This window comes from Falco biarmicus, chromosome 1 (assembly GCF_023638135.1).
Source record: "Falco biarmicus isolate bFalBia1 chromosome 1, bFalBia1.pri, whole genome shotgun sequence".
NCBI classification, from domain to species: Eukaryota; Metazoa; Chordata; class Aves; order Falconiformes; family Falconidae; genus Falco; species Falco biarmicus.
In genome coordinates this window covers 18,089,171-18,114,261 of record NC_079288.1, presented here as the reverse complement: position 1 = coordinate 18,114,261, position 25,091 = coordinate 18,089,171, and the positions used below count along the sequence as shown (strand labels likewise).

The window sequence follows — 25,091 nt, the reverse complement described above, 5'->3', positions numbered from 1 at the left end:
TTTTAACAGGCAGTAAGGCTGTAGGCAGATATTCACATCCTGAGCAAGGAGAGATGTTGAGGATGACGCTGCCTCCTGCCTTCTGTCATTTCCTCACTGCCACTTCCCAACTCAATAATCCTGTTGTTCCTTTGACTGTTCCTTGATCAGCTTTGGGCAAAACCTGCCAGGTTCTGGTTAAATGAGCAGAAGTGGCTCTGCTGACTTCTGCCTGAAGCGGGATAGGGAGCACACGCATCCTGATGCTCCACGAGACCTGGGGTACTGATTTCTGGTTAATGGGTTGTAACAAAGACCTAGCAGTAGCAACTTCTTTAGCTGGTACAGCTGCCAGCGGTGTTGATTTCTTGTCTGTAGCTTGAGCGGAGTTCCTGAGCAGCTTTTAACTTCCATCCTGCCCCTTCCTTCAGCTGCTCTTAATGCTTGTGGAGGTTTGGGATTAACTTGGTCTGCAGGAGCTCAGAGCAGGACAGGCTGGTTGTGGTGCTGCAACTGCACTCTTATGATGGGCTAATGTCAGAGTGTCTTCCTCACTCAGGCATGACCTCATGCATATTTAACTGCTGCTTTCTTCTCCTTGGCCACAGGAGTAACTCTGGGAAAGCTGCCGAAGAGGCCTGTTTCAGGGAGAAGTTGCTTTCATTTAAATGGTCTCACAAAGCCACTGCTTTTACACTGCAAAATGTGTCAAACAGCAAAATGCTGCATGTGGCCAGATACCGCAGGCTCCTGTGAAGACTTTCAGTGACCAGGGTGATGTGCAGAGGTGATGCTGCGGGTTGAGCTACGCATTTGCTAGGCAGGGTTTTGACCACAAAGTGCAGAGCTGATGGCTGTAAAAATATGGAATGAATATAGTAGCAGGGAAGGGAAATCACCGTATTTTTGTCTGTGGGGACAAAAAGTGAAGCCTGGCAGCTGTGTTTGTATCATTTGAGCTACTTCTGAAAAGAGATGAGATCTGTTTGCACCACAGCTGCTCTTTTCCCTTTTCCATGGGTAGGAATAATACTTCAGCAGATTCTGTTTCTCTCCGTCTTTTTCATGTAGAAGTGGCAAACCCGAGTCTCCAGAGAACTTGTACAACCATTTCTTAGTTCATCGTGTTTCCTATTACATGGCTGTGAAAAGGAAATCCTCTGTCTCTCGCCATGGGGCCTTGCAAAGCCCGGGCAGACAGAAGGGCAATGCCTCAGCACAGGGGTTCATTTACAGACAACAGCAAAAGGATCAGAATAGTTTGGGATGCATAATTAATGGCTTGTGTGTCTCAGGAATTCCTTGCATGTGCTCAGTTGTGCTGGGGCTGTCTGTGGAAGCATACATGTACATTATCTGTGTTAGCCAGGCTGATATCCACAGGAATTTCAGTAGGTCAGAGACCTACAGAGCACGTAACTGTTTGCTCCTGGGCAGAGGCTTAACCGCTCTCTGTGCACGCTTGTTAGAACAGTGCTGTGAAACAAAATCAGAAGTGGGTGCTGAAGTAATTAAAAGTAGTAGGTACTGTGTAAAGTTACATAAATTAACGATGATGTATTCTTGATTGTATTTGTTTTCCTCCCTCTCTTCAGGTATTTCCCAGCCAAGATCCACTGGACAGAGCAGATTTTAATGCTGTGGAGTACATTAATACTCTCTTTCCCACTGAGCAAGTAAGTAGTGCTCACAGTACGGCCCTCTCAGTGCAAGAGGTAGCCTGTTAGTAAATGACAGAAGGTGTGTTTAAACCTGTACCCAGCCTTTTCTTTTAAACAGTAGCACAGGTAGTAAGACTGTAACGATAATCACTTAAATTTGCATCTTACTAGGTTCAATGTCATTATGTAGTCTTTTTCCACCCAAAGTGCTTGCTGCAGTAAAAGTCCTGCTTTGATTTGTAGAAATAAATTAGGTTTTTATGTAGAGGTTTCTCTTGCAGTAAATTTCATGACTTGCTGTGTATTAATCACTGGTGAATCCTCAGGGGTTTCAGCCAAGTAAGGCAGGTGTTGCCTGTGAAATGTCACTGGAGAGTCATCCATGTTCGAAACCTATTGTTTCTTTCCAGATTTGATGGAGGAGATTGCCACCAGGTCATATCCGTACTTTGTCTTCCCCAAATCAGCCCCAGGGGCAGTTTTGAACTCATCTGTTGCAAGAAGGAGGTGTTTCTGCAGCTGAAGATGGGGTTGTGGGGGAGCTCTGACATTTACCGTGTTTAAGATCCTCTGCAGCACCAGCTTTTTTTTAGGTTTTTAGTGTTTCTAGTTAGTTTGCTGGTGCTGGCTTGGCTTTTTTCCCTTTGCCAGTAGTGAAGAGCTATTTCCCCTGCACTGCCCCTGCTCCAGCAGCAGCCAGGCCTCCTCCACCTGCTTGCCCGGGGTCTGGGTGGGAAGCAGGGAGTCTCTGGGACCTGCAGGGCTGCACTCCATCCTGCCCTGTCTTCTGCTGCTCTTCATTACGTGACCTGAGGAGCAGCTAAGCTGCCGTGTGTCTCAGTCCCTCCATCTGTAAAACGGTCATCGCTCTCCTCTTTGTAAAGTGTTACGTGTGAGTGTTAGGTGTCACAGCTGACATGTATCACAGTAAAAGGTTCACTGTTTCACTGCTCTCTGTTTTTTTCATGTTTTAGTCTTTGGCAAACATCGATGAAGTTGTGAACAAAATCAGATTGAAAATAAGGTAAATATTTCTCCATTTCATTGCATTTCAGGTGGTGAGTAGTCTGGTTGTCACCAAGGCTTCATAAATACAGCCTTTGCACTGTAGCTGATAGGAATTAATTTGCTTCAAAGGCATGAATAGGATCTGCCTCAAGCCTAACAGTGGGACAGAGACTATTACTATAATTTTTTACTTTTTTTTTCTCCTATTGTATAATACATGCCCTTCAGGTTATTTGAGGTGATGGGTTGCAAAATAGAGCTTTTAAAAACAGTGAACTAAGGATCAACAAGTACTACATCTTAGTACATTTTGAAGGCTGAGAGAACAAATTACCCAGAAAACTTGGTTGCCAAGAATTTATTGTTTGCGATATCAAAATAGCGATTGTGAAAGCTCTCATTATGGGGTTTTTTATTGTCATTATTGATCATATAAGTGCTAAATAAATAGAAGTGTGCAGGAAATACTTACATTTTCTGTGCAGTCTAGCATTGCCGACCAGAAATGATTGAGGCAACGGTTTAATATTGCAACGGTGGGAAGTTGAAATGAAAACGAACAAGTGAGAACTGACAATATTGCTTAAGGGAAGAGGAATGCAGGAAGCCCTGATTAAATTAGGAAATGGATTCTTATTTTTGCAGTAGGAGTTTTATATTATGTAAGATAGTGGTGTCCTACAGAGAGAGGAGGGGGTAAAAAATGGGTATAGCATTGGTAGCATCAGCTTTATTATTTTAAATGGGTTCTTCAGCTGTCAAGGTTCCCACAGTTGTTTCGTTCAGGCACATAGCAAATGAATTTGACATTATAGATTCTTTTCTCCAGGAGGCTGGATGACAACATTCGAACTGTAGTGAGAGGACAGACCAACGTGGGACAGGATGGCAGGCAGGTACGTGCATCTCATCTCTGGTAATGCCAAGGGTTCTCATCTTCCAGTGCTCAACTGAGGAATGGCTCTGGCAGGCAGAAGCCCACCCTTGCTGTTAGGAGGGTGCTTCTGCTGTCTCTTACATTAATGACTTTGAGAGCTGCTCACTGAACAGCTGTTCTCACCTGTTTTTTGATCGCCCTCCAAAGGGTAGAGAGTGAGAAACTGATTTAAAAATCAAAAGCAAAACCAGGAGGCTTGTGGTTGTGCCACTCTGAAGCTAATGATAAAATAAACAGGATTAAATAGGTACGAGTACATTTGCTACCGAGTAGGATCAATGAAAGGCTATTTAGCCTTTTAACGAGGTTGTTTGCTGAAGTATCCTGAGTTGCTAGTGACTAAGCCTGATGACTGACTGCCAGTTCATCTTGCATGTCCTATTCAGCTATCAGGTTTCCCACTTGTCTTTTGCTTGACAGATGTGTTTGCTCGGAGTACAGTATTGAACAGCACGTCCGTGGCTGCAGTGTTTGTGAGTGCTGAGCTTGGTCCACGTGCTATCTGATTTTGAGGTATCCTCCAGTGCGACTGTATTTCCTATGTCTGTTCTGCTTTAGACCTGGAATGTTAATGCCTTGTCAGTCATGCTGCTTTCCTCGGTGTCAGCGCTGACTCATTTTTAATACCAGATGTAAGACTAGTTTGCTGGGATGAGGTAGTCATTCCCTCACCAGCATGGCTGGCTGCATCTTCCATTTCTTGCTGCATCTTCCACTTCTTGCTGCGGCAGCAATTGGTGTATATTTCTAATCTTGCCTCTGCCACAGTCTGTGACCTTGATAACTTCCCTGTGCTTTCATATTGCTTTTGAAAAAACTTTGAGATGCATACCTCTCCTAGCAGAACTAGTTTAATGCTTGCATGGTTGCTTGAGTACTGCTGTTAAACCGGGGATGTCGTTGGGAGGTGGCATAGCTAGGAGTGGTGCTGCCCATAATTACTGTGCATGGGTGAGACAAATCAAGTGGGGAGGTAATTACAGAAATCAGGGAGGGAGTGGAAACTAGTGCAGTACCTGGAGAGTTTGGATAGGGTTGGAAAGCTGGTGCTGTTGCAGCCTTTTGGGCCCATTCAAGGTGACAGATTCAGAGAAGACCACAAAAAAGTGGGTGGGGGAAGAGCTGTGGGTGAGAATTGCCCACAGTGCCTCAGGACTTGCAGGTCCAAAGGACGAATGTGGTGAGAGATGAACAAAAGCAGTGCCGCGGTCAGCTGTGCTTGCAGGATAACAAAAGTGTCTCTGTGCTGTGGAGATTCGGTGAGCTTTGTTTAGGGCTTTGCCTTATGTCTGTGCTTTCTCACTCTTTAATCCCTTTGAAGTTCTCCAAAGCATGTACAGACGGACTTGGACATTAGCCTGCTCTGAGGTACGGGGGAGGCAGGTCTGTCTGAGCAGCTCTTTATTTAGTTTGGTTGTAAAGGAACCAAGTAAACTGCTGTCCAAGTATAAAACCTTCAAACATGCGTGTGTGTGTGGCATGGCAGTGCAGGGCATCTTTCAGGTGGCCTGGAGCTGCAGTGAATCACAAATAGTCCTGTATTTAGCTGTGAATTTTCCCGTTTTTCCTCACTTTGCTGCTTTGGAAGGTAGAAGCAGACTTGAAGACAGACAGCAGAGCTTGCAGCTGCACAGACTGCATAGGCTAAGGGCAGACAGCCTCCCAGCAGCGTAACAGTTGCTTCTTACTTCAAGAGATCCTAACAGCATAGTAACCACAACTGCAAGCCACCCTAGATTAATAAAGAGTTGGCAACCAGCTTTTGCAATAGGTTTGAAACAAAGCTTAGAATCAGCTACAGCAAAAAGTTTAATCTTCAGATACCTCTTCCCATTTATGATGCTTTCTTACAGTAAGAGATGTCTATACCCTGTAGTACACAGTACTTGCAGCAGACTAGCTTTTGAAAAAGCCATTCCTGCCTTTTGACTTATTTCCATCCCTTGACACACTGAGACCCAAGAGGAATGATGCAATCTAGCAGTGTCCTTGAAAGTCTGTGCTGTAAATCAAAACGCATATGAACTCTGATGTTGTAGCTGCTTGAATTTCAGTGGGAGCTCAGGATCCGATGTATTTATTGCAAGACTGGACCTGGAAGGTGTTTTGCAAAAGCCTCTTGCCTTCAGTCATGTTCTCTTCTAACAAGTCATGATACAAATTGTAACCAGCGTTTACCAGAACTGCCTGACTGCGTGGTATCAGTGCTAGAGGAGCTGTCCTTGTCTGGAGAGTAAATAATAATTTTCATAAACATCCTTTCATTCCCTGACTTCCTTCCAAAGGAGACATAAGCCTCATGCAGTGGTAGAAGGAAAAAACTTCTTGTTTAAGTCAAAGCAAGCCAGGAGGGAGCTCCCTGTTGAGTGCCTGCTCTCGGCTGTCCACTTAGCTGTGCCCTGCCTGCCTAGGGTTTCACGGGGAGGCAGAGCTGCACAGAGGAGCGGTTGCCATCCCTGCTGCCCTTGCAGGTGAGGGAGCAAGCTGACTCGGGAAGCTCAGCCTCGGCTTCCCTATCTCCTCACAGCCTCAGCTGCCCGGCGAGGCGTTGGGAATCTCATGCAGGCTGTTGGCTCGAGTGCTGCCCAGGTCACTGGGGCCTGGGACCTACCAGCACCCTACCTAATCTCTTTTTTTTTTTTGGTAGTGTGTTTACAGACCGGTGATACCAGGCAGGTTCCTAGGAAACAAACCAAGTGTATTTTGCCTTTAACAGCTTGCTCGTTCTTTGGGGAAGGGGTCGTCCACCAGCTGAGTCCAGCAGAAGCAGCTTTCCCTCTGTGTGGAGGAGCAGTGCTGCACTGAGCCTTGTTGAGAGCTGCACCTTCGCGGCTGTCCAGGAGAGGGGAGCCCAGCCTTGGTTTTGAGACCAGGGTGATGTTTTGCTGATAGTTGATGGTGAGGGAGTGCTGCCAGCAGAGACACGGCTGAATAGTGCTGCATGCTGTTCTCCTGGTTAGAGCAATCTAAATTCCAGTCAAACCCCGTGGGGAGCATGTAGTATGCAGCTATGGAAATGTGTTCTCCATGCTCCTTAAGGAAAAGGAGACCTGAGGGGTAGTAAGTTCAAAATGTTAATTGCAGATCCAGCAACTATACTCCTTGCTCCCTGTGACTGCGTCTCCTGTCTGGTCTGGATGCTAGTGTGGCAGTGGTAATGTTGGGGATAACACTTCTGTGCTCCAGCTGGGTGCTGAGATGATTGAGCAGGTCTTTGAGGTGAATCGTAGGTACAAAAAGGATGCAAGAGTACCTTTTGATAGTCAGTCTTTAACTTGTAAACTGGTTGCCAAATAGTTTAGATGACATACATTTGTATAAAAATGTATTTAGGTGTCTGAAAAAGCAGATTCTAAATCTAAAAATAAAGTTGCTCAAATAGATGTGGCCCCAAAAGATTTATGCAGCTCTAAAGACAGGAATGCTCCCTTCTCCACAAAGCGTAACGTTTCCCAGTTCAAAGCATCTGCCTTTTTGAAATTTTGCCCTAGAATTTCCTCCAAATGCAAAAGCCTTAAAATAGTCTGGCTCATTTGGCTTCCCCTTCCTGGTGCGATATTTCAGTAAAATCTGTAGACAATACCATGAACTTCAGAAATTATCTCACTAATGATCCTTTTATGGGAGGAAACAACAGTCGTGGGTGGAACATTCCTCTGCAGGGTGTAACAAAATTTTCCTTGGGAGTCCCAGACTTGGGCTATTTCGGATGCCTTGGGAGAGGCTGGGAATGCAGGAGCTGCTGTGGTTCAGTTGTAACAATATGCAGTTCAAGCTGTGCCTGCAGTTTCTGGGGAGCCAGCGCTATCCGATTTTTCCTCTGTAAGGTTTTTCTCAGAGCTGCTGCTCCACTGGAGTCTGGGCTGACCTTGCTGAGAGCTGCAGTCCAGTTGTGGCATAATTTCCTCCCTGCCCTAGGGTGTAGTATAAAAAGTTCCCATAGATTTTTCCACTGAGCATTTAACGCACTCTGTATGGTTGTATTTGTCACTCTTTAGTTGTGTTTATTGCTGAACCTTCTACATGGGCTGGCTGTAATTTTTTTGACAGTTGTTGACATGCCTTTACTGGTTGTTTGGCTGAAACTGCTTCACATATCAGGCTTTTGTCCTTGTAATAAAGTAGCCTCAGCATTTGCAGTCGAGTTTAACCCTTGATGGTATCTGTGCAACCAGGATGGGGGTGCCCACGTCAGTAAAGGTGAGGCAGCTTCATATGAAATGCATTCTGGAAGGAACTGAGAATTCCAGAGGAATCCCAAGATCTCAAATGGATTTGTGGTGTTATAGTTTGAATCTCAAAAAAAAAAAAAAAAAAGAATTTTTTGTTATCTCTGGTCCACCTTTCCCTTCCTGCCCAGTGCCCACACATGCATAAAGTGACTGACACTGGAATGAGTAAAGACTCTTAAAGAAAAGCTTGGTTTATTGCTTAGTATCTCCTGTTATATAAAAGTCTGGCTCAATTAGTGCTAGAACAAAGTGAAGTGTTAACTAGAAGAGAAAATGGATGCGTTCTGCGCTGGGAAAAGCCTTGCATGTTTCTCATGGCTGAAGATACTGGTTGATAACTTAGATTGCTTTGTTTGGCTTCTCCTTCTTTACTTTGCTCCGTGAGAACAGTAATTTTTTTATAACTACAGCAGTACAAGAAAAGAGATGGCAGCTGCTGTGGTTAGAGAATACAAACATATTCTTGCTACCCAGCCTGAACCCAGCACAGCAGTAGGCAGTTCAATTAGCCATCTCATCCTTCGGTAACCAGTGCTGTCCTTTCTCCTTGCATGTAAAAATAAACATCTCAGCTCTGCAGCCGTGGGGAGGCTCAGGCTGCCTGCCCTGCCCTGTGTGTGTGCTGCAGTGTCTGGCAATGTTTAAGCGTGTGGAAGGAGGAGGATGTGTCTGGCATAGAAAAATGCCCACAGGTTATTGGGTTTGACAAGGTCATAGATGGAAGGATGTGAAATATGTTTTGGGTTTTTTTTTCTTTAAACAGAGGAAACACTTTGCAGAATCGGTGTAGGGAGGAAGAAGGAATTGAAGATGGAAAGTGAGTACAAAAAGAGAGTGATGCAGGTGCTGCATGTGGCAGAGAGCAGTGGGGAGCATGGTACTCCCCTGCTGCTGGAGTCATCCTGGCTACTCGAGTGCCCGTTCAGCTAGCGCTGTCCTGTGCTGCAGGGCAGCTGGTGGATGGTGTCACCAGAGTCTGCAGCTTGTCCTCTCCTCAGCTCTGCCAGTGCTGGTTTACAGGCATGTCAGCCTGGCAGGCAGGGAGGTGATTTTGTGCACTGTTTGCATAAACACGCTTAATAAGCAGCACTGTTGCTTCAGCCTCTCTTCTCAACCTCCACCTGTTTGTGTGGAGGCGGCTTTTTTGACTGCTTGTTGTGTTTCATGTGAAACTAAGGTTGTCAGTGCTTTCAGATCTACCAGAGGCACTATATTTATTTTTTTATTTAAATATATGCTCACTTCCAGACATCCAGTTGCACGCTGCTTCCTTGGCCACAGTGCCCAGTTTTGGCTCGTGTGGTTGATGTTGATGTGCCTCTGCTGCTGGGTCAGCACTGACTGCCTTTGCCTGAGCCTTAAGAACAGATGAGGAAAATCACTGTAAGCTCTTAATAACTAATTAAGCGTAAGTCTATAAAATATTTGGGGGCTTTCTTGTGTTACAATCCCTGATGTTGATGCCATCTTTCAATTATATTTATTCTTTCCTGCATGACTAAGCTTTATCTTCTGGTTTTTTTGATGAATGGGTCATTATTCTGAAATATGAACAGACTAGTGTTAGATTTCAGTGTTTTAAGATGGTGAGTGGATGGGGGTTAAATATTGTCTTAAGCTGTGTAATTTTATATATTTTAAAAAAAAAGGTCATGCCACAGATTCTGTAAGACTCCAGTTGAGTAAAGTCCTATAATATTCTTTTGTAACCAATGAATAATAAGCAGAGGCTGAGCTGCCAAAATAAATCAAATGAGTTTCATTTAGAGTAATTTCCCTGGTGAATAATGACAGTTGGATGTTGTCCTTCCCATCTAAGAGACATAGTGAGCTTTTTCTAGCTTGGAACATGTTTATTGAAAAGGGTTTCAGGTGAATGGCATGACAAGAAGAAATAGTGCTGTTTATTATCATTCTGGCTACTGGCCATGAAAACTGGCATCTGCAACTGTATGAAGAGGTCAGGCACCATTTTTTCCATCTGCTACAAGGCAGAAGCAAGGCTGAGCTTGACCTTGCCTTGTGCTTCTGGACGGAAAGGCGGCGGATGCGCCCTGTTGCTGTCCTGCAGCCTGAGGCTGGAAGCCAGGTCGTGTTTTGTGCTGGCCACAGGCACACATTCTTGCTGGTGGCGTTGAAGGCAGTGCAAACAGCAAAGGGAGACCGGGCTGTTCCGCAGCCAGTGCCCTTTAGTTTTGATGCCAGCAAAGCGAGCAGCCCAGCCTGAAAACAGAGATCCTGACAACAGGCAGGAGATTTTCTCTTACTATAGATATCCCTTTTTTTTTTTTCCCCTGTCTTCCTCCTCTTTTTTTTTTTTTTTTGTTGTTGTCACACGTTTTTGGTGTGTGGTAAAGTTTATTCCAACTGTGTTGTTTCCATGCTTCTGACAGGTGAACTCTCAGCATTTCCACTTAGAAATCCCTACTTGTAGGCTGGACACGGTATGGTTGTTCATTCTCCCCACCTATATTTTGCCTCTAAGGTCTTAACCTGAACAGGAATTCATCTTGCAAAACGGGATGCAACTCAAGTGGTTGCTAAACTTGGCCCCCACATCAGTCAAGTGTGGTGCTGATACTGCAGACATGACCGACACTGCCTGCGGTATGCAAACTCCTCAGCAGGCAAATCGACTGGAATCCCTCCGTCTTTTACAGGCTTCCTAGGCAAATCTAACGTGCAGCGCTCCTGATGGAACAAACCCAAGCAGCTTGGTGCTGGAGTGGAGGGCGAGCAAAGGAGCGCGGGTGTGCGTCAGTGCCTCCAGGAGCCGAGGGCAGTTATCTGGCACGGGAGGAGAGGCCCTGAAAGACGAGGTGTGTCGTGGCACAGGGAGGTGCAGTGAACAGCTGCAATCAGGGTGTGAACAGATGATGCGAAGGGCAGAGACTCACAGCTTTGCTATTCCGAAATAAAGAAGAGTGATAAGGGATATAATAAGTGTCTGCGCGAGGGAGTTTTTCCTGCGTGATAATAATGTTTAATGTGTTGAGCGGGGCTGGGCGTGGGGGGAGGCTGTGGCCATTCACCTGCCAATGCAGAGCTACGTGATGAAGGTGTAGTAACCCAGTGATGAAGGTGTAGTAACCCACGTGAGGTCTGAGCCTGATGCAGCTAAAGGCTTTGCTGGAGGGTTATGCAGCTCACACAATTAACGTTCAAATGGCCACGCCACTCTGCTGCAAATGCCTAACTGTAAAACTTGTGTAAAATTACTCACTGGAGCAAGACCACTAGAACTGCTGTCACAGCACATCACCACCTTTCTTCATGGTGCAGGCGCCAGTGTGCGGGGCTGGGCAATGCAATAAAAAATGACAGCTCAGAAGGGTGTTGAGTTAGCACAGGAGTGCAATTTGGGAATTAAGCCACAAGGTTTCGACCAGCACAACCTGGAAATCACCTCTTGCTTCACCTCCTGTATCTGTCGGTGTTTGTGCAGCTATTCAGGGCATGGAGTTTGATTTCTAAGTGTGATTTGGGGGGTTAAGTGAAGGGGCAGTAGCAGCAATTTTCAGCTCGGTGCAGTGTTGGACATAATCTGCTTTGTTGATTTAAAGTGTCCTGTGCAGCCTTAGTGGTTAGGATTGGAGCTGATGACACAAAACTATTCTTTAGTGACAATTGTAGTAGTTATGTAGTATTTGATGAGCTCCTAGGGTAGAAATCTGCTAAAATCAAAACCAAGGGTGATGAGCCCTTCAGGTTTGGCTGTTTGAAGAAATCAGCTGGCACAGCTGCGGTGCAATGTCGTCCTGCTCTGACAGACAAGCCCTCTCGGCTTCAGCTGCAGTGGTTTATCCCTAGCTGTAAAACTTCAGAGTTTCCTCTAAAATGAAATCAGACCAAAAATCAAAGGATATTTCTGCTCTTTCTCAATCTGGAGGGACTCATTTCTATGAGGTTTAGCAGCAGAAATTGTTAGGCTGGTCACTGTGCAAGGGTTTCTTTGAAATCTCTGCAGCTGAGGCTCCTTGGAGAATTGGGGATGGGAACTTATTTTTAGTCATGGTCTAGATTTTTCATTGATCTGGGTAGTAAGTGTGGCAGCAAATGAAAGAACCATTAATGCTCTGAATTCAGGAGTGGGGACTGATCCAGGAGCATTAAATTCTCAGCATCCTGACCACAGCTCAATTTGTAACATTAAAAATACATTTGGATGCTGTGAATTTGGCAGATGTGTCAAGTGTCTATAAAATACTTAGTAGAGGGCAGCTTTCTGATGTAATAACATCCAATTGAAATATATATTGGCTAGAATCAAATAAAACTAGCATGTTTCTAGCAAAACACCAGTGAGCATGTGGAAACCATTGAGATATTTTAACCATTACTGGGGACAGAACGGTGTTTATTTGGTTAGTCCCCAAGCTCAGGGTTTCCCAAGCAAACAAACTTACTCTGAAAGTTTGCTTATTCCCCAGTTCAGCAGCATTCTGTAGTAACACACAGCCCTCTTGATTCTTCTTTGCTTATCTTCTAGTATTTCAGTATTTGCTTGCACAAGATTCCTGATAGGATGAAAAAAGAGGACTTTAGAAATCAACACACGCACTAATGAGACACCGCCGCTTGATGGGAGCGATGTGACAGCTCTGTACCTGCGCTGGGGAGGGAAGGAGGAGGCTGTGTCTGCAGCGGCTGTGGGGATTGGGAAGAGACTGACTGTAATTTACTGAACTGTTTTTTTGGCTTGACTGTTGTTTCTAATGCTTGTTTTGTGTGTGTTAATGTCAGCCTGGTACTGTAAGTCGCTGGAACATAACCTTTTAAAGGATGCATCACTTTGGAATCTAATGAATTAGACGCGGTTGGTTCTTGTTCCACCTCTCACTTGGGTTATTTTCTTTCCTCCTTTGCTGCTTGGAAGATCTCATGTGAAAAGGTGACACAAGCAATGATGTGCAGACTGACCTTGGAAGTTGCTTGGAGTAATGCCAAGTAAAGCTATTTTTTAGGTAGTCTTTTTCTTGGTGATTCATGCTTTGCCTCTGCTCCCTGTTGTTTTATACCGGTGTCTTTGATCCCTTTTTTGGGTTGCATCTTGAGGTGAAGAGGGATGGGGAGCTCTAGCTGATTCATGGGCTACATTTCTCTGTCCAGCTTTGGAGAATTTGATGAAAACCTGTGTAGTTTACTGTCTGCCCAGCTTACCTGGGGTCTGGCTGTGTGCTGCAGAGCTGGGTCTGCCAGCTCCTGTGTGTGGTTTCTCAGTCTTCCACATTTCATCTCTGCTGTTAACACAAGAGCAGGGGAACTTCCACTGCATAAATACAGGCTGGCTGAGAAATGGGGCTGGCTAAAAATAAACCATGGTCTTAAACTGGAAGATCCCTCTCTGTGTATTCTCCCCCAAGAACTGTGGTTTGGGTCCCTGCTTCTGTGGGTGCTGGGGCTGTACCTTCCCAGGGGCTACGCGTGGAGCTGGGCAGTGCCCCGCAAAGACACCCCACCATTGCACCCCACCATTGCCTGCACCCCCGCTGCAGCCAGGACATGGTCCTGAACCCGCGCCGCAGCTGGGGACCAGACACACTACACTGGAGGAGGAGGAAAGCGATAGGTAGCCGAAGCCTGTCTTGTAGCGAGCGCTCTGTCTAGCCTGACTTTCTCTGTTGCTGGTCCTGCCCTCTTTGCTAAATTTACTGTTGTCAGAGCAGCTGGGGTGCCCCGGGGACAAACATTACAGAAAAAGCCTCAGCCACTGCTGACCGATGGCTCTGCCTCTCTCAGGCGGTCGAGCCCTATCCATGCCATATTTCTCAGCTGGTGCCTGGCATTCAGGGACCTCAGAGGTTGCATAAAGTTTAATAAATAATGCTGATGGGTTAATTGTAGCTTGCAGGCTCAGTTGTTGATTAGAGTCATATGGTGTTTTTCCAGTACATCACAACCTTAATTTCAACATCCTTGTTTCATATAACCACAACAGATTATATATCCAGTCTCTTTATTTATTTGTGGTCCTCTGCCCCTGAAATGAACTGCTGTTGTAGGAAGGGAAACACAATAACTTAACTTTTGTCCGCTGTTTGAGGGTGCGTACATTTACATTTCCCCGTTGCGCTGATGAGGAAACCAATAAATTAGTAATGCAAGGTGAACCCTGTGTCAGGCCACAGATGTAAGGTTACTGGATGTCGTTCATCATGTAAACTAGTTATGCTGGAATAAGAGTGATTCCTATTCTCTTGATACTGTTTTGGGTTTATAATTTCTGTCCAAAATAAACCTGCTATTAATAAAATAATAAACCCTTGCTATTAATAAAATAAGAACAAAAGCAGTAAGAAAATGCTTTTAAAATTCACGATTCACTCTCTTAACGGGAGCAGAATGGGAAGGGAAATGCGTTCTGTCCAATATACAGTGTAGCTTTTAACACGGCTGTGGTTTTCCCTTTTACAGGTGAAAGCATAATTGTTAGATACTTTAATAAACTCTGGATTACACACTGAACAATTAGACCTGCTTCCATGCACTAGATGTTCATTTCTTATCCCTTCATAAAGAACACCAAACTGATAATGAACACCGAGGCATTTTCTTAAAATTGAAGTTTGTTTTTTCTTGGTTTTGCTCTTTGCTTTACTCTGTCTTTATGGTGACCAGGAAGGTGAAGGTTTTGCTTTATTATTGGCTAGTTTTTTATTTGCTTCCTCTACATACAGCGTTATACTTTCAGATGCTGCAGCTGGAATGTTACAGCCAAAAAATTTTCATTGGTTTCTTTAAAAAGAACCATAAGAAAGTTTAATTGTAAGCTTTGTGCAAGAAGTAACACTTCTAATTCAGTTCTGAACTTCCCATCAGATCTGTCTGCCAGTGCCCTTCTGACTTAAAAAAAAATAATATTTTCATGCAGTGTTACTTTCAGCAAATCTTGTGTATGTTTGAAGGAAAGTTTTCATCTCTGAAGGTAAATCATTTAAAAAACAAGCATGTTGATGAATTAGTGTGTTCTGACTCAAATAAGGAATATTCAGCTCTTTTTTTTTAGGAGAGTAGCTAAAGATTTATGTCTTAATGGCTAAGCAAATATTTGGAAGCAAGTTTTAAGAAATGAAATGAGTGTTTATGAGTGATGCTGATTTACTGAGGTCTGTTAAGTTGCTGTTGAGTTCTCTGTGTGTTTTTTTTTTTTAACGGTCATCCCCTTCTCTAAGAGATGCGATACAAAACCTGAACAGAATGACGGCTGCTGTTGGGTCTCTCCCCCACGTCCCAGCCGTGTTATTTTTCACAGCAGGGGGAGACCACAGTTCTTTAATTCATCAGATGAGGACAGAGCACATGTTGTCCTGTTTGCATTTTTCCAGAGTCTGTGAGGAGGTAAAAGCTACAAGTGTCAGGACCAGGTGATAACACCAGTTCACCTTATTTTTGGCAGTTTGAAGTGTACGAGAACAGAATCCCATTTTACTTTGGTTGGTGGCCCAGGGCAGTTTTTAGGTGGGGAGTTTGCCTGCTGCTGCATGTGCTGGTTTCTACCGAGAGCAGTGAGCAGCAGGAACATGTTCTTCAGGTGAAAACCAGTTTCCTGTAAATAGTCCCTGCTGGTTTTTGTCATAATATTATTAAAAAGCATCATGACCTGTTAGAGAAATAGGTTGTATGTGGTTTCTTAACAGGGGCAGAAGAGAAACTGCTGATATGTGGGCAGTTAGAAATCCTTGTTTGGGCCATTATCTGAGGATAAATTAGGGGCAGTAACTTTGGAAAAGGTCCCTATATTCAAGTAGATGATATTCTATCTCACGAGGAAAACAGATAAGGCAGTTTTCCCTTAGGGGAAAGGGATTTTAATGTAAAACCTGTAAGACCGGAGATGGAAATCCTCAGGCACAGCATTGTTTGCTCTGAACTTGATTGCTGAACAAATGGCTTTGAGCTGTGTATTGATGCTTAAAGTAGCAGCTCAGAAGCTCTCTTCCTTGGGCAGGTTGGAGGTGCCAGGAGATGCCACCCCCAAATGAAAGGGTTGCGGTGGATGGCTGGAGGTCTTAGAGTTTGCTTTGGCAAGGCGAGCTGCTGTGGCTGTTGTCTGAGCCTGCATCTGGAAAATTAGCCCTAGGAGAGGGGAATGGGATCAGAGAAGTGTATGGACAGTTGGGAATTTGGGGTGGTGCTGCTGCCTGTCTGCATTGCTCTGTTGTGCTGCATGGTGTGTAGGAGCTTCCCAGGCTCCTTCCAGCTCATCGTCCGTACCTTGGCTCCTGATGGTTCAGCATGCATGAGGTCCTACCAAATACCTACCCCTGCAAGTTGGTTTGAGATGATCCAAAGGTTGAGTAAGTGTTGTGAGATTGACTTGGCTTTGCATATGAAGGAGGACAATGTCTCTTCTTTTTAATTGGCAGGATAAATCTTCAACTCTTCTTTTGGAGAGTTTAGGGATCCCTGGAATCATGCGAAGAAATTAGCATTTAACATTAGTGCTGAAGCAAAGGGAAACATAGTAATTGGCATCTATGAAGAATTTCAGGTTGAGGATGTTGGTTTTTTTTTTTTTTATACAGAGCTATCCAAATCTCAGAATATGCAGGACAGTTGCTGCTTGTTTAATAGCCCGCTTGAGTAATGTGCTGCAGCCGTGGTCTGGGACCGAGTACAGAAACTATGGTTAAATATGTTGAAAGGAGCATTCTTTAGTTCTTTGGTTTGCACTTAATCCACATGCCTTTAAATGGAAGAGAAAACTTTATTCTAAAAGGTGGCTAGGCTGGAGCCAGCTGGGGAGGTCGGTGGTGGTGGTTGTTTCTGATGCAGTTGTCCCTGCAGCACATTTGTGTGTTCATTTGCCTTAGTGAACACGCTATATGATAGCTGTGTGACACTAATAGATAAAGTGTTAACTTTCACATGATTCAGAAGGTATTTCAGAGGAGAGGGTTTTTTTCCCCTCTGGAAAATGAATTATAAAACGTTTCCAACTTTTATGCTTTTATTATAATGCAGCTATGTTCCAGCAAAAGCTCCTGGCAGATAGTTTGCTCATACATTTCCAAATGAAGATGTGTTAAATTTATTTGCTGAAGGAGCTTGTAGCTTGCACTGTAACCTTGGTCATGGGACTGGATATAAAAACAGAGGGATAGAAGCCCACTTAACAGCGGGAAACAAAGTGGAGCTGGAAATGTTATCAGACTGGGAAGGCAAAACGTGTTGAATTACTTCAGAAGTCAGATTTTGGACATGTGATTTTGGACATGTGGCTTCACTCACTGAATCCACGTGTAGTTCGCGCTGGTTGTGTGAGGTCAGGATGTGCCGTGGTTGTATCAAGGGGACCAGACGCCCCAAGAAGCTTGTGGTAAAATAGCACAAAAATCCAGGCGAGGTCCGCTTTCTGTGCCGGACCCTCTTTACCTGCTGAACCTGTGCCCTCTCCTCTGTGCTTCGAAAGGGCCATTCGTCCTGCTGAGCTGCCCACCCCAAAGGAATCTGCAAAATATGTCTCCTGGTTTCCAACAGGATAATACCCTGCTAATTCAGTGAGTTGTTGAGGCAAACACTGGGTGTTCTATACACAATGTTGTTTGGGTTTTTTTTATTTAGAAGTGGTGATAAGCATAGAGGTTTTGTGGGGGTTAATTTTCCCACTCTAAATACGTATTGATCAGGAGTAAGTTCTATGTATTTTTCCACACTTTATGTGTCAAAATATATTGTAATAATCTTAAACCTCTCCATAATTCTTATCACGGAGGTGCTTTCATAGAATATCTCAATCAGATTTTGCCAAAGCGTTATTGTAAAATGGATACTGAAACCCTGGTCCACTCAGGTTAAATATCCCAATACAGTAGATTGACTTTTGATGTGCTGACAAAATTTTCTTTGTAAGAAAACAGCTCTCCTCCGCTGCCCCAGCCTGGGGGATGTAGGGAGCAGCTGTGTATTTCTTAGAAGGTAAAAACTGAATGCAGATTTTTTTTCCACTTTGACCTTGTTTCTTTTCTAGGCCCTGGAAGAAGCCCAGAAAGCCATTCAACAACTCTTTGGTAAAATTAAGGATATTAAAGACAAGGCTGAAAAGTCTGAACAAATGGTGAGCAGCAGTTTCTTTCTAGCCTTGGAAAAGCGGGTCACACACTGGGGTTTGCATCCCCTTCTCATTAAGAAGGGGATATCTTTGTCTTTGGTGCTGCTGACTGGTTGGTAATTTGCTGTCAAGCGCATGTTGAACATGTACCCTTGTCCCTGTGTTAACGTGGCTGTAGAGCTAAGGTATGGGTAGTTCCGAAAAGAGAGCACTGCTTATCTCCTTAAAATTTTGTTGCTGTCGCTCGGTATTTAACCAGACTCTTGTTTTTTCCTCACTAGGTTAAAGAAATCACGCGGGATATCAAGCAGCTAGATCATGCCAAACGTCATCTGACCACCTCCATCACCACCCTCAATCACCTGCATATGCTGGCAGGGGGTGTGGATTCACTGGAGTAAGTGTGTGAATTTTTAGTGGTACTTCAACGTCACTGCTGAGTTTGTAAGTTGGGTGCAGTGCTCTGAATAGGTCTATAACAGCTGCTTGTTTTTCTGGAGGGAAGTTTGCTTAATAGGTTGCAGTCTTCATTTTTGCTGGCAGATCCTTTCTGTGTTGCTCTGAGTGACCTGCAGTCTACGTTGCTGTATTTCATGGTTTGCTGCACCAGTTACTTGAATTGCTTTGTTGATCCTTGGTGATAAGGAATGTAAAGATAAAGAGGAAGACAGTCTGTGCAGTTAGGTATCCTCATTAGGGAGGTACCTTTTCAGGGATTTGGGGTATTTTCATCACCTTTTTTTGAAAGGTCTACTCTAGTTCTGAGAATGAGTTTCAAGGACCCCTACAGCTTGTACTGTGTATGAAGGGGGGTTAGATGTTTCTAGTAATCCTTTGCTGTTTTTTTAATGTGCTTGAGGAACACACAGGCTAGGGAAATTCAGGTTTTTACATGTTGCATCTCTGAAGTTGTGAGACCCATGCACATCCTATTCTTGGATTGTAATAAATTCTGTACAAACACTGGGTTGTTAAGTGTTCAGAATAAAATTTTACTTCGACTGCTGTCTCTGTTGGAATGATCCTAAAGGATAAAGTAAAAATAAACTGGATATATTTTTTTTCTGTCAGTTCCCTGTGAAAGTTATTAACAGAAAAGTCAAGGCTAATAGCTTTTCAGCGTAATGATTCTCCTCCCTGTGAAGCTTTAACTCACACTTTGTGTGTGATGATGAATGGCTTAACTCAGGTCATTATAGTGAAATAACATTTACTGCCTCCAGACCCATACTGGGAAGCGGATGCATTCAGTAGTTTACATGTTCTTTGCCAAGTGTTGCTTTTGACATTTATGTTTTTTGAAGCATTGTTAGATGTGTGCTGGATTGGTTTATTTTAGCATCAGTTAAGTGAAATTTTAATGCTGCATTGGAATGTTAATGAAGAGTTGTGTATTTTAGAAACATAAATGTCAATAGGGACCTGTATGACCCAGCGGGGATGAGGTAGCCTGTGGAATTACCACCCAGGATTTTCATTGAATCTGCCTTTATAAAGCTTTAATTTCCTCTGCAGGGCTATGACCAGGAGGAGACAATATGGTGAAGTTGCCAACCTTCTCCAAGGTGTCGTGAATGTGTTAGAGCACTTCAACAAATACATGGGGATTCCTCAGATCCGACAGCTTTCTGAAAGGTAAAATGATCGAACCAGGAGCACTTGCCTGCCTGCTGGGAAGGAAGGTTAGAAAATGCATTAGGCAGGATCCGTTTCTCAAGGATGTAAAGGCTGGACATGGTCCTTTGAGCTTCCTTCCAGCCAAAACAAACAGGTTAAAATTGGACGCAGTTTGTTCAAATCTTAGGCAGCCTATTCTGTTAAATAACAGTAGTTGGTATGGATGTAGTTCATGAATATTCTGCGCTTCTCATTGACTGGCTTTTAATTTACTTACCTGGAGTAATCTGTGGAAGTGCAAATTTTTTTATGTGGTCTTCATGTGCAGGTGTTTGTGGTGAACCCAGAGGTGATGCTTTCCCTGCTTTCTTAACCTCAGTGATAGAGCAGCCTGGCATGAAGCAGAAATTTATGCATTAACATAGCAGTGCTTGGGGCCCCTTTCTGCCTGGGCATGTGCCTTATTGCTGTCAAACTGCATCGTTGCCCAGGGGCTTAGGCAGGCGGGATTTCTTTTTGGGCATTTGCCAAACGCAGTTATTCTAAGCACCTTGAGTTTCTTCTGCCAAAACCTGCTCCCAGTGCCCAACTTTGCTGAGATTTGAGGCTTATAGCAAATCTTCCCAAAATCACGTGGCACCCCTGAGTGCTTTGAACTTCTTTGCTGAGGTTGTATAGTCTTGATTTTCTGATGTGGAGTTGCACATGTAAATTTGGTGAGTTTTGGTGCAGCTCCAACAGCCAGTGCCCACCATTCTCAGCAGCAGCAGGTGAAAGGCTCAGTGGTGACTAAGCCACGAGATCTGCTGGGCTCTTGGCTTCATTGGGGATCTGACAGTTGGGTGTCGAGGGAACAAAGCCCTTCCTGTTCTAGGGGCCGTTGCTGTCCCTGGCCAAAACCTACTCTTCCTGCTTTACAGCAGGCTTTATTTCTCTTGCATCACACACGTGGTGTTTGCTTGACAGCCTGTAGTGCTGAGCACAGCTCAGAGGTGAAATCAGCCTGTTAACGGTAGGGATGAACCTTCCTAATGCTACAACTCTACCTGATAGCATTTCTTTTCAGTGTGAAAATTGCAAATCTATCGCCACCATCCTCTTGATGCCTGAGGTGACTTTGCTCACTACAGAGGTACTTGAAGGAGCCTTCCAAACACAGTCATTGATTTTTTTGGTGACTCCCTTTGCTAAGACAGCAGCTGGCTGCCTGTGCTGTTTAATGATGGAAGCAGTGTTTGAATGATTTGTTTGTAATATTTTCATGTAAATCTGTTGGACTTTCTTTATGATATAGATACCTCTTCCAGAAAACCCAGATGGAATCCATGAGAGACAGCAAAAGAAAAATCCACTCTAAATCTAGAGAGAGAAATGGGGCCTTGTTTTAACAAAGCATTTGACCATAAGCATTTGCTTAAATGAACATGTACATCAAGGAAATACAAACATATGTCAGTGCTTTTCTGAATTTAGACTGTTGTCTGTTCCAACCTCATGTTCAGAAAGAGTTTGCTTCATTTTCTTCCAGAGTGGTGATGCCCTTGGGCAGAAACCTACTGTCACTGGGCATTTTAAGGCCAAATATAATTTAAGCTTTGGTCCAGAATTCTGGCTGGTTTTCCCTTTCTGGTGGATGATTATTTACTACTTAGTTGCTGATAATTATAGAAAACAATTCATGCTGCTGCTAAAAGGCATAGTGGTTTCGAGTCACGCCAGAGAGACTGGCAAGGACATGGAGGAAAACTTCTTTTGTTTTATTCTCCTTTCAAGATAAGGATCTGAAAAGCTCAAGAAAGTCTGTTCCTCCTATTTTTAGAATTGCCTCGGCAGGGTTTTCCTTCCAGTGTTTACACAGGGAGAGTTGCACCATCTGGTAGCGATAGACGTGGCTGCTTGTGGGGCGAAAGGGGAGCTGCACCCAGGGTGTTGCTGGAATCTCTTTACTGCTTTGACATCCAGGCAACAAATTACTACAGGGAGGTCTATGGCACAGTAATACCTGCTTTGGAGTTTGACTGCATTTGTGCGTATTAGGGCCCGATTTGGAGTTACTTTTCTCTCTCTTTGCTTGGAAATACTTTTGTGATTCATGAAACATCAAAGGAACTTTGCCTGGCTTTCTCGCAGTGCTATTTTTAGACTGTGAAATTGCTGGGGTTTGATATCTCATGAATTTGGTTTAATAGTACAAGTGAAGCCTCTAGGATGTTTGCAGAGGCAAGGAATGCTTTAGTAGATGTTGGCACAGACCTGTGACAGTAACCAAAGTCTATTATATACAATAAGTCTATTATATACACTGCTAAACGAGCAGATGCTGTTGCTCTCTTTAATAAAGAGCCTCTCTTTCTTGGTGTGAATGGAGTGAAGCCAAATATGAATGGGAAACCATGGGAAGGAAAAGTGCCTGCTTGGCGGTGTTGGATGTGCTCTTTGTCATGGGGTATTCAATTTAAGTTCCTGCTTCTAGATGCTGTGAAAACTAATAATGTGTTTTTAATGTTGTTTTCCACCTGTTGTTATGTCCCTTTGAAAATAACCAAACAGAAATCCCACTGTAAGTATTTGTTGGAAGCCTGGACTGAACTCTCAATTTAGTTGGCGGCTTGTGCTGATCCTGTGGAGTATTGATGTAAAAATCTCACAATTCATATCCCAATGTAAATGTTTTCTTAATCGTGTTCCTAAAACAACTTCTTATATGGTTCATTGGAAGTTGTTTGTAGTAAATATGAGTATGTTGCTATCTCTCAATCCTCATCTGTTTTCTGTCTGTGGAGAGAATGTACAATTAGCAGGCACAAACCCACCCAGGAAAGTGGTTGAGAAAGCCTAGCAGATAGTGGAAAAAAGCCTGGAAAGTATTTAGAAGAAAGATGATTATAAGTTTGCCACAGAAAAACAGGCTAGCTCAGCCTCTTTTTATCTCAGCAAGCTGCCAGGCGTAGTTTAAGATTTCTGGTAGCTTTGGCTAAAGGAATTGTGGTTTCTAGTAATTTAATGTCATTTGAAACATAACAGTGGGTTTTCTTGTTTTTATTTTTTTAAAGGCGGGGGGAAAAGAGAACAAAAGCCACTGATAATAAAGCAAAAGTCAGAGAAACAAAAATCACTAGTGCTTGGGCAACCAAAGGTTTTGGCACATGCGAGCAACCCCAGGAAAAGGCAATTCTCTGCTGCGGCAAGCCAGGACAGCTGCTGTGATGCCCCAGCATGCTGCCGTGGGGAATCTGGTCAGTCCTTATCAAACCAACCTGGGAAGTGATCCTAAATCTGTTATTGGGCAGGAGTGCCTGGAGTTGTTAAGCTTTAATGGGGAATTCTCTTTCTGCAAGTGGTTAAACACGCATGTTTGTACACGTGCAGAAGTGGCCCTTCAGTGATGAAAGCGAGTGAAGCCAGCCATGGGCTTGAGGCTTTTATCGCTGCAGTTTCCATTGCATGAAGATTATTCTGAATTATTGAAAGGCTTACAGCTTTCCGTGGGGAACAATAATCTCTAGTGTCTAAAGCAAGTGCCTTTCTGTGTTCTTTGCCTAAAGCAATCAATCTGTAAAGAGATGGCATAAAGGTTTTCATGATTCTGGGTGCATACTTGTGGGGAAAAAAGAATTGTCTGTGTGTGTGCTTATCTAAAGAGTGATTGTTGCTGGGAGGGCGGTGAGGTTCCCTGTCATTGCTCACATGTACCTAAACCTTTGGCTGCTTTGATGTCTGCCCTATCTTACAAAACACTTTAAAAAAAAAAAAAAAAGCTAAAACTAATTTTCCCCTGTTTGCTTTTGAGAGATTTTTAAGCAGGACAGGTGTTAAAAATATATATTTTTAACATCCCAGTTCAGCGAGGCATTCCTGCAAGTTTCTTAATTTAAGGATATGAGAATCCCCATTAAGAGTATCCTTAAGTACTTTCCTGAATTGGTGCCTAAACCAACAAAGCCCACGGACAGGGCTTTTAACTGCTTGACAGTGCCTCTTTTAAATTTGTTGAGTCTTTAGGAATCTGGCTGCTGCGCTTTCCAGTGCCTCCACTGTGCTTGCGCTGCAGCTGTTGTTGAATAGGAAGGTCCCTGTAGCTGGACGTAAGGGAAGTACCACCACAGTTAATAACTTCCAGTTGTTTGTACAAACTCATTCATTTCTGTGACTCCTAATACTAAAGGCTTCTTGTGTCTTTATTATTTAAAAGAGAATTTTTTTCAATCCATGTTTAGTGTCTTTTTTTCTTCTTTTTCGCCCCCTGCCTTTTTCTTAAGGATCAAAGGGTTTGGTTCTGTGATGCTTTCTCACATGAATTGCTAGTGCTTACTTGTACAATGTAAGCAAGATTATACCTGTAGTTGTGGCTGCTGGGCTGGGTTCCTCCTTGCTGCTCGAATTTCCCACTCCTCCTATTTCAGCATATTAGTCAATCCTTTTTGTTTCACAGTTTTGAAGGTGTTAACTGGGGATCTATACCTGGAAGCATGGAGGTGTTTCTAAACATTCCTGTGAAACAGAGAGCTAAGTGAGAATTATGTTTGACATTGCAGGCAGGAAGCTTTTCCAGCAAAATCCCCATTAATAAATCCTGGGTAAGGCAGGTCTTATATGCAGTTAAATCACAGATAGAAAGTTATATTTTCACTGTTGCTTTTAAAGGAGTAGAATTTTCTGCATCTGGCACCATTCAAGAATCCAGCCTGTTCTCCAGCATTGTCAGGTTGTCTTGCAGTGGTTTTGCTACTAATGGACCTCAAAGGGGAAGATTAAAGTAGCAGGTCATTCCTTGATAAGGTTGAGAAGTCTTAGACAAGAAAAAAAAATTCTAAAGTCTCCCCACAGTCTGAACAAACATTTTCACAAAAGTAAATGTAGCTGCTCTTTCTAACATATCAATCTCAGTGGAAAAATCCACTGCTTTGAATGATCAGTTTAGACCTTAAAGCGTTTCCAGTATAATAAAAAGTGATGGAAGAATTCAAGTGCTGCAGAGGGATATAAGTGCCTAACTGTATGGTTTGGCTCTTTCTAGTGTGTGTAGGCATTTCCATTTCCCCAGAAGTATCAATTAAGCTGTATTGACTTTTATTTCTGGAAATGGGAAGCTTTATTCTCTCAGCCAAATAAAGAGCAATACTGTGGTTTGTTCAAAACTCTGTCACCCATTTCATACCTTTGCTCTTTTATGTTTCTTAAGAAGACATGGAGGATTTATAGGATAAACCCACAGCCAACAGTATTCACATGGGTGCATTTACAAGTAGGTCATTGCACCTGGAAAAGTTCAAATGAAGATTGAGACATTGTGAAGCTTTTAACGTGTTACTTTTGTTGAAACGTGATCAACATACACGAATGTAAAGGTAGATTGCTCACATTGGCATTAAAGGAACCCTGCTGATTTCTCGGCTGATCAACTGGCCCTTCTTAAAATACTTAGTTGCAGCAGGGCAGGGGCACCTAGGATGTGTTCTGCTACAGCACAGGTGTCGGTGCTGCAGAGCTGGAGTTGTTGTGCCAGTGTCATTCAGGGAGCAGATGTTCTCCCTTTTTGACATACAGGCTCTCTTAGTATGGATGTTTCTCTTTAGCATGCTCTTTTTTTCTGTTAAAAACCTTCA

General features: G+C 43.6%; 1 protein-coding gene across 7 annotated transcripts in view; it reads left to right on the top strand.

The window, feature by feature from the left end:
• Nucleotides 1-25,091, top strand: part of VPS53 (VPS53 subunit of GARP complex) — a 67,420-nt gene that overhangs the window by 1,194 nt on the left and 41,135 nt on the right. For 2 of the 7 annotated variants that reach the window (XM_056340180.1, XM_056340235.1), the window contains exons 2-7: nt 1,575-1,655; nt 2,615-2,664; nt 3,478-3,544; nt 17,788-17,874; nt 18,150-18,265; nt 19,384-19,503. In XM_056340180.1, coding sequence (XP_056196155.1) covers nt 1,575-1,655; nt 2,615-2,664; nt 3,478-3,544; nt 17,788-17,874; nt 18,150-18,265; nt 19,384-19,503 — 521 coding nt within the window. Of the gene's footprint in view, nt 1-1,574; nt 1,656-2,614; nt 2,665-3,477; nt 3,545-4,005; nt 4,099-9,065; nt 9,201-10,477; nt 10,637-17,787; nt 17,875-18,149; nt 18,266-19,383; nt 19,504-25,091 lie in introns of those variants that run through there. The other 5 variants (XM_056340217.1, XM_056340190.1, XM_056340209.1 and 2 more) reach the window with 5 other exon arrangements.